Raw genomic sequence first — 13,217 nt, forward strand, 5'->3', positions numbered from 1 at the left:
TCTAACCAGCTTCTCTGTTTCCTTCTTTCCTGCTGCCTTTTTCTGCTTTCTTCCTTTCTTTCTTTCCTCATTTTCTCTCTCTTTCATTCATTTTTCGATCCCAAATGTCCAGTGTTGTGTCTGTGATTCTTCTTTCATCCCCAGATGTCCAGCGTGGTATTGGTGTTGCCCAGGCTCAGTCGGATACCCCTTCCTGCTATTGTCTCCGATGCAGGACTTTTCTTAACCTCTGTCACTCATCTCTCTGACTGCCTTGTCCTCCACTGTCCCAGAGCTCCACAGAGTTCAATCACTCCATAAAAACATTTCTGAGCCTCTGTTGCTCTGTCTCCAGCAATGGTTTAATATGGTAGTTTCCTGATAAACTCAGCCTTCCATACTTATGGGAAAAATGCATGAGCAATGCAGAATTAATATATGAAGATTTTTAATGATGTTTCTTTTACTTTCAAATTATTCCATAAAAATACTTCCTGTCTTTGAGAGCTTATATGTTTTGAGGGGAAGTAGTGTATTATATTTCATTTTTTATTCACTCTTTTAGTGTATGTTTATTGAGTACCTGTTTCAGAGTTTGTAAGCTCTTTTATCCATTATTTCCTTTATCTTAAAGACTCCTTAAGTAGTTTCAGTATGTCTCTGTGTAAGTATGGCTCTGTTTCTCTTTTGGAAGCTGACATTGTTCTGCCCAGATTTAATCGGTTTTGGAGCCCCTTTCCTATTGGCTAATGTGTATATCCCTAACAGCACGAACTGACAGAGGGTGGAGTAGGGATGAGAAAAACTACTAGGGCTCTTGCACTCAGATTCTTTTTTCTTCTAAGACCAGTAGTTTTAACAAATTGAGATTAGACAAAGAGTGTACTAAAAATGTTTTTAAGTATAAATTCACATTTTAAAGCTTGTCTAATTCAATTAATATCTGTCTCCTTATTAGTTGTATTTTGTTTTCATAGCCATTAAGAATTGCAGCGACAGTTTCAATTTCTTATATTCTCTTTTTAATCTTACACTAAGGAATGTTATAGCCACAAGCCTTCCTTGAATTTTCTCTCCAAAGAGATGTTGATAACTGAGGATAAAAATTCAGTTTATGTACAACGCTTTCTATTGTAGAGGGTTAATATAGGAAATTTAAACTCGTTACAGTACCAGAGGATATATTTTGATTTGATATATGGTAGTCCTATGCAAAACTATATGAAGTATTTTTTCTCAGATAATTTATGCATGAAAGTTTCAACCATTTTTTGTTAGTCTACCTAAATATCATTGACATATCTAAAGTATTTTTTCTCAGATAATTTATGCATGAAAGTTTCAACCATTTTTTGTTAGTCTACCTAAATATCATTGACATATCTAACTACTTTGTTAATCTGTCTGAATTCTAATGTATGCAGAAGAAAAATGAAAATCTCTTGTGATTCAAGAGAAAGTTGTTTTCCGTGTGCAGCTATAATCAGATTATACATATCCAAACCATCATCATAAGCCCTTGAAGAAAGCAGGGCCAAGGTGTATGTATTAGTACATGCTTGTGAATATTTACTAGAAGAAGACTGACCAATGGCGTGTTTTCCACACAGCCCTTTTTAGAAGTGCCATTCTTTCAAAACTAGTGTGACTTTCAGAAGGAGATTAACAGTAGGAACAAATGGAAGCTTTTTTTGTTTGTTTGACATCTTTTATAGCTTGAATGAGTATACTTTTTTATACTCTGCAGAACTAAATAGGACTATTAGACTTATCATCAATTCAAAATATCCTTTAGAAATACGTCTCTAAATATAAGGCTCAAGTCCATTGCCTTTATAAAGGTTTACATTTTTTTCAACAGCTAATTAAGAGAAATATTTGGGTATTGAACTTGCCTTCATGTGAGTTTTATGAAATTATTTAATTAATGAAGAGTGATATATTTCCTAAGCAGAGAGAAAATATACAACAGAGGGTATATAGAACATATGTGCTAGAAAAGTTATAGATGTTGATAATATCAGATAACATTCTATTTCTTTATGTCAGGCATTAAAATTTGTCAGGAATAATTGGTTCTCCCTTTAAATGTTCTCAATTTGCACAAGCATAGAAGATATTCTATGATTTTTCCTAGTTGTTCTGATAACAATCGTTGATCCAGACATTTTTTCTTCATTTAAATATTTTACTATGGTAATTTATATCTAACTTTTAAAATTTGTCTGTTCTGTGAGTAAAGACTTGTCTGTCTAGCACTACTCTTAAAATAACCAGCTATATGATCTTTGTTTTTTTTTTCTGTTATTATTATTGCAATAATTGCATCCTTCCTAGGTCACAGTGATAATCAACCCGCTCTCCAATGTTGAAACTGCAAGAGATTCGAGTTTAATCCCTGGGTTGGGAAGATCCTCTGGAGTAGGAAATGGCAACCCACTCCAGTATTCTTGCCAGAAAAATTCTATAGACAGAGGAGCCTGGCAGGTTACAGTCCATGGGGTCGCAAGGAGTCGGATACGATTGAGCACACAATCACACATTATTATTATTTTCTTTTCATGGGCCCTAAATTTGATAACATCAATTTATCCTGGCCATTCTCCCCTATTCATTTTCCCCTATGAATCCTGCTGTAAAATATTCTGTTTCTAACATCTGCAGAGATTCTAATAAGTGACCAGTCTATGTTATAGAAAAAGGGAGCATGCTGGCATTAAGTCAGGATTTAGAACTGAACTTGGCAATCTTCTTGTCATGTGACATGTTCTCTCTCTGAGTCTCCACATTTTAGAGATTTGTACTTCAGAGGGTTTCTGTGAGAACAAAGATAATAGTGTAACACCTAGCATGATGCCCGGTTTGTAGAATGTGTTCCATACATGTTAGCTTTCTGTTCTTCTGGTCCTTTTGTCAAGTTTCAAGAATAGAACACTAAAGTACTGTTTAAGTATTATTCTCACAAGAGCCATTCTTTATACACGACAGGAGTTCTGCACTATGTTCACTGTTTAAATTGAAGAAATAACTCTAAATGTATATTCTCATGATGATGCTGATGCTTTGACACTTCCTGCCAGCCTTCTAGGGCTTCTCTAGTGGCTCAGCAGTAAGGAACCTGCCTGCCAATTCAAGAGACGTGGATTCAATCCCTGGGTTGGAAAGATCTGCTGGAGAAGGAAATGGCAACCCACTCCAGTGGTATAGCCTGGAAAATCCCATGGACAGAGGAGATTGGTGGACTATGGTCCATAGGGTCACAAAGAGTCAGACATGACTTAGCAACTAAAACAACAAGAAGTCACCCTGCTAATCATTAGTTTGTATAGATACAATAGAGTGGAGGACTTCTACTAACTCTGCTACTGTGCGATCCCTTTTCTTCATCATCCATAGGCTCCATAAGGCGTTCAGTCAGTTGTCCTCGGTCCATCTCTTCTCAGTCACCATCTTGTGCAGACATCCGCCCCTTTTCTGCTCAACAAGTGATAACAGCATCCCGGCCGACTTCAGGGTCTCGGTCACATTCTTTAAACCGTGCCTCCTCCTACGTGAGGCATCTGCCTCAAAGTAATGATGCCAGCTCCTCTGACTCTCTAATGGTAAGTCTTCTGTTTTGTTCCCCTGAGAGGAGCACTATACTCAGGATTTAGGTGGCAGAGGGATTAGCGGGGAGGAGGATAGATTGAACATCAAATCCTTTCTTTTGTTCAACTCATGTCTCCTGGAATTTGGATTATTCCTCTTTCTTCACCTATAACCAAATATGGATTCTTAAAAGGCCGGCTTCACTTTATCACAAAACTTAAGGATGAACACTGAGAATATATTTATTTTCTGTTTGCTCATGGAGTAGGGTAAATTTGCATTGATTTTACAGTGTGTCTGAATTTGGGGAATTTTGTTTCATGGAAAATTTTCCTTAATGGGACTATTGATAAATAAGTTAAAAAATTAGCTATTGGTAAATTATCTTTAGAGCATTCTTCAGAATTTTTAGTAATGTTTTCTGTATATTAAATTTGCATACAGTATTTTATATATATATACATATATATAATATTTCTTTCTTTAGCATAAATCCTAGAGATTCAGTATTGAGGAAGTCAGTGAATTTTTTTGCAACCAAGTTTTCTAGTAAATGCTCAAATGTTGGGTTGACCAACAAGTTCAATCAGGTTTAAAACCCAAATGAACTTGTTGGCCAACTCAGTAGATACCTCCATGTACGTTCACATAGACCAATTTAATTTGTTTATTTAATGTGGATGTTGCTTCCAAAGGAAAGAGTCTGAAAAGTATAAGTGAATGAATGTCACTTGGTAACAAGTTTCTGTTTTTTTTTTTTTTTTTTTCTAATTGAGAATTGCCTGAGATATATGTAGAAAATGAAACTTTTTTAAACACTCATATTTTTGTTTTGGTATTTAGAGCTACATAAAATGCAACTGGGTGGAAGCATGAAAGACACTCTTGGGAAATCATATCCATTTAATCCTAAGATTTTAATGCTAAGAACAAAGGCAAAAACATTATTTTTTTCCTTTTTCATTGTTATTTTTTCAATTAAAAGCACATCATTTTTACCTAGAACTATCTTTTAGATTATGGTGACACAGTGAAATAAGACCCCCTCCAAATATCTGTATTCTTTCAAATTTAAGAGTGAGTCTTTGCGGAAACTGAGACCAAAAGAACAAGAAGATGATCTAACAAGTCAGACCTTATTTGTTCTCAAGGATATGAAGATCCGGTTTCCAGGAAAATCAGATGCAGAATCATTAATTCTGATAGAAGATGTGAGTATTTGATGTATATAAAATTCCAAGAAGCTCATACCTTTTTATTCTTCTTCTTAAAATATTAAAATTTATTTCCTGATGTCATTATCTTCAATGACATTGTAAACTTGAATGACCTCACAAGCTTTAGAAGAAGATACAGGGGTTATTTGAATTATTATGATTCATGAGCAATTAGATCACGTTTATAATCAGCAATGCAAAATATCTTTTAGTGTATAGTCCTATTTTAATGATGCTTCATCAAGTTGAAAATAATTAGTGTTAAATAGTTATTCTTAATGATTAAAGACACATCAAGTTAAGCTTGCTTCTATAAAGATTTTGAAAGATTTAATATGGAATGAGATAATAAGGAAAAGAGTGGGCCATGGGCATGAAGTAAATATTTGAATATGATACCTTGAATGGTATTAGTCGAATTTTGAAGTGTTAACGTTGTGTGTTTTCTTGTTACATATGCATTTGCGCCACCCAGTGGAACGTTCTAAAATGGCAGAGTCCTAAAATTCACATTAAAGTTTGTAACTTACTCCTGATTTAGAAAGAAGGTCCAAGATATTAAAATATTCGAGTGAAATAGCATTTCTTCACTCAACGTTCTATTGATATTTCTTCATTGAAACATCCTTTCAAATTGTCATTCTTAGGTATCTAACTTCTCAGTAATAGAATGTTTTCTGGTTTCTGGTTTTTGTTGTTGTTTTTCACCCGGAGAAAGCGCCATCTAGTGGCCAGTTGTAGGATAGAAACCACAGCCGTGCAGTTGGCTTTTTTTCACTTTTTATAGCAGCGGCAGCAGCAGCACTTTAGAGAACTGAACTGCATGGAGGAGGAAATGGCAGCCCACTCCAGTATTCTTGCCTGGAGAATCCCAGGGACGGCGGAGCCTGGTGGGCTGCCGTCTATGGGGTCGCACAGAGTCGGACACGACTGAAGCGACTTAGCAGTTAGACCTATCTAAAGCACTGTCTAGAAACAAAACAAACCAAAAACAATAATAAACAAAGACTTTTGTAGTTAAAAATCAATAATGGCAATTTGTATTTTGTAATCATAACATAGTTATAACCAAAACCCCCAAATATTATGCTTTGTGTTTGTTATATATACATTTTAAAAAGTGAAAATGGTATCTCGTTTACAAATGAGATGCTATTTGTTACATCAAGGGAGAAGGAAGAAAAATGGATATTAGTTGTAAAACATTATGCCAGATATATTTCTATTGACATTGTTATCTTATTCAATAGAGTAGAGCCTGTGTTTTCGCACCAGACATTTTATTTATATTTCTTAAGATGTAAGTTGTATACTACATTTTTCAGTCAGGTAGATGAAAAATTAGATAATCTGAGGGTAAAACTAAAGTTTGTGGATAATTGTGATTGTTCTGTAAAGAACATGTGTATAGGCTTATATAATTGATATAGTATATTAGACATTAGATTAGTTACAACATGTTTACTTATGCAGCAACTATTTTAATCTGTTTGTTATAGTGTATATAACTAGAATAAATATTCAGAAATTTTGCATATTTGCACCAAAAAATAAAAGGGAATAATAGAATCCTAATTATATATAGGCTATTTTCTAATGTGCTATTCAATATTTTGTTATTATGAATGATGTTATAAATACAGTTCTTGGAATTAAAATGAAAAATATATATTTTTGGCTTCTTCCCAGTCCTTATATTCCTGAAGACGTTTGAGTTTCATTCATTAAAGGTTGTTTGCTTTTTACAGCAAGAAGAGAAAAACTTTAAATTCAGATAGCTTTTTTACCTTATGTTAAAAAAATCTTTGTACTCTTTTTTTTAATGAAAGTAGGCATCTTTTATTTCAAATAGTATAATAGTGTTTTCATTTCACAAATTAATTACATTAAATTTCTTAATATTTCTTCCCTCAAACAGATCATTGATAACTGGAAGTATCATAAAACAAAAGTGGCTTCATATTGGCTCATAAAATTGGACTCTGTAAAACAACGAAAAGTGAGTAATGGATACCCCAAAATAGGTTTTTGCTCTTTTGGATTATGTATTAAACTAGGACCGTTAAACCACATTCATAATCAAACTACACACATACTCATTTGTTTACTAGTTTCCTTTACAAACATTTGTTATCTACTATGTTTCAGGTGCTGTTCTAGGTTCTGAGGATAAACAAGTGGATCAAAAAAAATTCCTATGGTCTCATGGAGCTTGTATTCTAGTTAAGGTGTTTGATAATAATTCAATATATAATAGAATGTATGGTGGTATTAAGAACTATGAAGAAAAATAAATCAGGATTAAAAATTGAGAGAAGATGACCTAAATGAAATGAGAAAAATACTATGCAGACATCTATAGCTACATGGCATCAGACAGAGGGAAGAGCAGATACAGAGGCCTGGGGTACAAGTTAGCCTGGTCTGCCCATGAGACGTAGGGACATCATTTACTTCCTGATTGACAGGATAGTTGGTTTGTGCTGGTCAAGAGTGAGTGATGTGTTGGTGACAGTTGAAGTTGAATAGATAAGCAGGGATCAGATCACAGCTTTACAGGTTGTGGAAATACTTCGGGTTTTATCCCAAGTGATGGAACACCACCAGAAATTTTTGAGCAGAGGAGTTACATAGTATGGTTTCTAATTTAGAGGGATCATGAGAGCTACTTGTGAAGAACAGAACTAGGGTAAGTGGAAAACGGCAGAACAGAGGTAGAGACCAGGTACTCTATGGTTTTTAGGGTAACTGAGCTGAGAACTGATGGTGGCTTAGCTAGGTTGATAACTGATTGAGTGTATGCTGCAGAAAGAACAGGGCTTCGTTTTCCCCATTGTTTTGTTTTGCTTTCGTTTTGAACATACTGAAGTCGATACATTGATTAAACATCTAATGCAGGTGTTGAGTGTTTCATTCTATATATGAGTTCAGAGCTAAGGCTATATATGGAGATACAAAACTTAAGAGTCACTGTTAGAAAAGGCAGAGGAACCAGAGATCAAATTGCCAACATCCATTGGATCATCAAAAAAACAAGAGAGTTCCGGAAAAACATCTATTTCTGCTTTATTGACTATGCCAAAGCCTTTGACTGTGTGGATCACAACAAACTGTGGAAAATTCTTCAAGAGATGGGAATACCAGACTACCTAACCTGCCTCCTGAGAAATCTGTATGCAGGTCAAGAAGCACAGTTAGAACTGGACATGGAACAACAGACTGTTTCCAAATTGGGAAAAGAGTAACTCAAGGCTGTATATGTCACCATGATTAGTTAACTGATATGCAGAGTACATCATGCAAAATGCTGGGCTAGATGAAGCACAAGCTGGAATCAAGATTTCTGGGAGAAATATCAATAACCTCAGGTATGCAGATGACACCACCCTTATGGCAGAAAGTGAAGAAGAACTAAAGGGCCTCTTGATGAAAGTGAAAGAAGAGAAAGAAAAAGTTGGCTTAAAACTCAGCATTCAGAAAACTAAGATCATGGCATCTGATCCCATCACTTCATGCAAATAGATGGGGAAACAATGGAAACAGTGACAGACTTTATTTTGGGGGGCTCCAAAATCACTGCAGATGGTGACTGCAGCCATGAAATTAAAAGATGCTTGCTCCTTAGAAGAAAAGCTGTGACCAACCTAGACAGCATATTAAAAAGCAGAGACATTACTTTGCCAACAAAGGTCCATGTAATCGAAGCTATGGTTTTTCCAATAATCATGTATGGATGAGAGAGTTGGACTAAAAAGAAAGCTGAGTGCTGAAGAATTGATGCTTTTGCACTGTGTTGTTGGAGAAGACTCTTGAGAGTCCCTTGGACTGCAAGGAGATCCAACTAGTCCATCCTAAAGGAAATCAGTCCTGAATATTCATTGAAAGGACTGATGCTGAAGCTGAAACTCCAATACTTTGGCCACCTGATGCAAAGAACTGATTCAGTGGAAAAGACCCTGATTCTGGAAAAGATTAAAGGCAGGAGGAGAAGGGGACGACAGAGGATGAGATGGTTGGATGGCATCACTGACTCAATGGACATGAACTTGAGTAAGCTCCAGGAGTTGGTAATGGACAGGGAAGCCTGGCGTGCTGCAGTCCATGGGGTCACAAAGAGTCAGACACAGCTGAGCAACTGAACTGAAGTGAACTGAAGATATTTAAGCCTTGGGACTAGATGAGATTACCTCAAGAGTAAGTGTGATTAGAAAAGAGGAGAGTTTTGAGGGCTGAGCCTAGGACCACTTCTATGTATAGAAATCAGAGAAATGGGGTAAAGGGGTTAATCTAAGGGGACTGAGAAGGAGCAGCCAGTAAAGTCTGAAAAATCATGAGAACTGAGTTACCTTGACATCAGCTAATCACTTTAGGGATGGAGTGATCAACTGAGCTAGATGTTGCTGATGAGAGTTATTACATGAGCACCATGACCTGACTATTGCTTTTGATAACTTTGAGGATAGTGGTTACCAGCTGAGCTACCAGGGAAGGTCATAACAAATTCAGAGGAATGGTGCAGAGTAAAACTTGAGTGGAGGAGGTTCAAGAAATGGGAAAAAGTATGGCTAGTCCAGGCACTTTTTCAAGGAATTTTGCTGTAGAGGGAAAGGGGAAATGTAGTGGTAGCTGGAGAGGGATGTGGGTTAATGACAAGGTGTTTTTTGTTTGTTTTGTTTTTTAAAAAGATGCAGCTATTTACCATTGTTAGTTGCTGATGAGAAGGATCCAGAAGAGACAAATGGTACAGGAAAGAGTGATGATAGGAAATCCTTGAGCAAGTAATCTAGGAAGGTTTATCCTAACCAGGAGCATTTATTCTAATAGAAGGGAAGGTAGAGTCTGTGGCACTGTGGTGGAAAGATGTGAAAGTTTTCTTCTGATGGGGAGGGGCTTTGGAAATTTGAGGAGATAGTACAGTATCTCACAGCGTAGGAGAAGGGAGTGGCCAACAGCCTGAGGGGCCCATAGATGGATTGCAACATTATTTTGGGGGAGCTGTACTATTTTAGTAGCTATAGTGAAGCTGTTGTATTCCTAAATAATGCAAACTATCACTTCCCCTTTCTGAAATGTGTTGCTAATAAGGTGAAAGTTGACACTGATCACATGATGACTTTGAAATTAGGTACTTTCCTCTGAGTAAACTGAAACCATAATTAAGCATTAACTCATTCAACAAAGGACAACTTGGTGTCCTGTTATGTGCCAAGTGCTATCCAAGAGAGTGTAGCAAAGCTGGTAGCAGAGATAGACTGAAAACGTTCTGTAAGGCCAGAATTCCTTTTCTCCGAGTCACTGACTGTATGTAGCCTTGATTCATTAAAATAGGAACCTTTTATTGGAATGTTGATCTTTTTGTAAGTACAATGTACTTTTTCTAACCTAGATGATAGATAAGTAAGTTGGTAATTAAAACAGATAGCCCAGAAACAGATTAAAATATTCATAAGATATTACTACCTGATAAATATGACATTTGAAATCAATGGAGTAAAGATAAATTTTCCCATAAATGATACTAGAACAATTGATGATTTGTAAGAAAATTAAGTTGGAGCATTATCTCTCACCCTACGCAAAAATAAATTCCAGAAAATGCTGTTCTGTTTTTTTATATGTGATATGATTGTACAGAGTGATCAAAAGATGTGTGTGTATGATAGTAGTACTATTTATAAATTAGGTGAAACTAGTTTGTGTTTTAAAGTTGTCATGCTCAATTGTTTATAAATTTCAAGTAAAAATATTTGACAACAAGCCAGTATAATAATAAGTTGCAAACTGTATTGAAAAAAATTTTAAAAGCTTTTACATGTTGATATTAGACTAAAGGGGTCTGAAAATTTGTCTGTTGGGTTGTAGCATGCTAACCATTCATTGGAGTATCTGCTTGATACTTGTGCTATTGCTTAAGAAACTGCACCCAAGAAAAATAAAAAGAAACCTAGAAATGTGGATCAACTTTGGAATGTAGAATTGTTGTTTAGTCGCTAAGTCATATCTGACTCTTTGCGACCCCATGGATGGGAGCGCACCTGGCTCCTCTGTCCTCCACTATCTTCTGGAGTTTCCTCAAATCCATATCCATTGAGTTGGTGATGCTATCTAACCATCTCATCCTCTGGCACCCACTTCTTTTGCCTTCAATCTTTCCCAACATCAGGGTCTTTTCCAGTCAGTTTTGTGCATCAGGTGGCCAAAGTATTGGAGCTTCAGCTTCAGCATCAGTCCTTCCAATGAATATTCAGGGTTGATGTCCTTTAGGATTGACTGGTTTGATCTCCTTGCAGTCCAAGGGACTCTCAAGAGTCTTTTTCAGCACCACAATTTGAAAGCATCAATTTGTCGGCACTCAGCCTTTCTTTATGGTCCAATTCTTATGTCTGTACCTGATTACTGGAAAAACCATACCTTGACTATATGGACCTTTGTCTGCAAAATCATGTCTCTACTTGTTAATATGCTGTCTAGATTTGTCATAGTTTTCTTTCCAAAGAGCAAGCATCTTTTGATTTCATGGCTGCAGTCACTGTCCACAGCGTTTTTTGAGCCCAGGTAGAATTAGGTATTATTAAAAGTTACCCACTTAGAGGGCCAAGAACTTAACTAATTTAACATCTAGATGTGGATTAATCAGAACTATCCTTCTTTAGACTATGATTGTACCAAGATTGTCAATAACTATTGGGTGGCTGTATCAGTTCAATCCCCTGGAAAGCAAGACATATGACAGAGTTAGAAGTGAAAGAAATTTTTGAGAGAAGACACACAAGAAAGATAACGGTGGAGAAAATTTGAGCAGGCAGGAAGAACCTTCTGACTGCAGCATTGGTCTGACACCAGTGAATGGAAAACAGGAGGATTGGGGAGGAAGAAGTTCAGACTAGAGAAGTCCTGAGTGACACCTGTCAGGCTGATGGGGAGCCCAGAACACAAGTTGCTTGTGAGAGCGACCACATTGGTCAGAAATAGCTTCCCTCTGGTATCCCAGCCATGCGCAATCCTTGGCCAAGAGCAGTCTGGGGAGTGCCTAAACTTGGCTTGAAGTTGTAAAATCATTGATCCTATATGGGGATGCTGTCAGCTAACTGCATTCTTAGAGATTAGTTGATTCAAATGGCATATCTCCAAGTCTACCACAGTGGTTGTGTGTGATAAAATTTAGTGTGACAAACATTTATTGGTTGTCAATTTTGTATAAGAACTATACTGGACACTCTTGGGGATTTTGAGAGTTGTTCATTCATTCATTCATTTATTTGCTCATCAAAACATGCACTTAACGATATTGATTGAGAGACTACCATGTCCCAAGCAGAGTTCTAAATGTGGAATGCATAAGACTTATTTAAATCTCTTAATTTCATTTAGAAACCATTGTTGAAATATGTATCTTACTTTTTCCATTCTAGTATCAAAGCTTTTGCTAGTTGCTCATTAGAATGTTGTAAAACTTTCAGATTAGAATGCCACACACACACAAACTCTTCCACATGCCTTATTTTAAAACTTCCTTAATGGGTGTAAAATTTAAAGGTCAACGATGTGGGACTAAACTACTGAAAAGAATCCTCACTAGGTGAAAATTGAATCAGCTAATCTTACTTAATGTCATGTTATGGTAACTTCACACTAGCATAATTTAGCCTTCTCCCAAGAATGCAGTTGTAAAGAATGTACCTGAAGTATGAAAATATTGCAGTAATGGTGGGTGGTGAAGAATGCCAAATTTTCTGAAGAGCTTTTTCTCTGATATCAAGTAGTGATAATAAGGTTGTATTATATTTACATTTATTTTAGGATTCTAAGAAATCCTTGTTTATCAAATGCTTCTTCTTTAAATAGCGGTTTATAAAATATCTGCAGTAGCTGCTTCTGCATGCATTTTGATGTTATTATTTTCTATCTCTTTTTCACTTGGGCTGACATGGATGCTGTATAGGGCCGTTCATTTTGCACCAGCAAAGATGCCTTTACCCTATAGCCTCGGCTGCTGCATGCATCATTAGTGCAGCATGTAGTGATTTTAATGTTATTTCTAAACCTCCCTCACCTCATGCCATTATTTTAATTTAGGACCAACTGTTCAGCCATATGGAGCAGTTTGTCATTCAACATCTGTATGTACTTGCAAAATATGAATTTGTCTGTGTGCTTTATGCTTTCAAACGTGCTATATTTCATATGGAAAAGACATATCTTTTCATTTTATTAATGCTTTCATTGACTGAATCTCCCATTTATTTTTTCCCTTGGAGAGCTTAATGTTGGATCATGATGCTTTTAAAAGTCACAGTGTCAGGAAATGGACACCCATATTCTATAAGTTAGCCTCACTTGAGTCCACAGATAAACACAAAGGGCACCTTGCTGACCATTTGTTTTTGTGTTTCACAAATTATTCATCTTCCATCCATTTGCTTCTAACCCCAA

The 13,217-nt window shown here is 36.2% G+C and overlaps 1 protein-coding gene across 4 annotated transcripts in view; it reads left to right on the forward strand.

Moving 5' to 3' along the window:
• TTLL7 (tubulin tyrosine ligase like 7) overlaps positions 1-13,217 on the forward strand; it is a 157,933-nt gene that overhangs the window by 109,808 nt on the left and 34,908 nt on the right. For all 4 annotated transcript variants that reach the window (XM_043460860.1, XM_043460861.1, XM_043460857.1 and 1 more), the window contains exons 16-18: positions 3,376-3,581; positions 4,644-4,778; positions 6,703-6,783. In XM_043460860.1, coding sequence (XP_043316795.1) covers positions 3,376-3,581; positions 4,644-4,778; positions 6,703-6,783 — 422 coding nt within the window. The remainder of the gene's footprint in view (positions 1-3,375; positions 3,582-4,643; positions 4,779-6,702; positions 6,784-13,217) is intronic.

Source organism: Cervus canadensis, chromosome 2 (assembly GCF_019320065.1).
Source record: "Cervus canadensis isolate Bull #8, Minnesota chromosome 2, ASM1932006v1, whole genome shotgun sequence".
Lineage (NCBI taxonomy): Eukaryota > Metazoa > Chordata > Mammalia > Artiodactyla > Cervidae > Cervus > Cervus canadensis.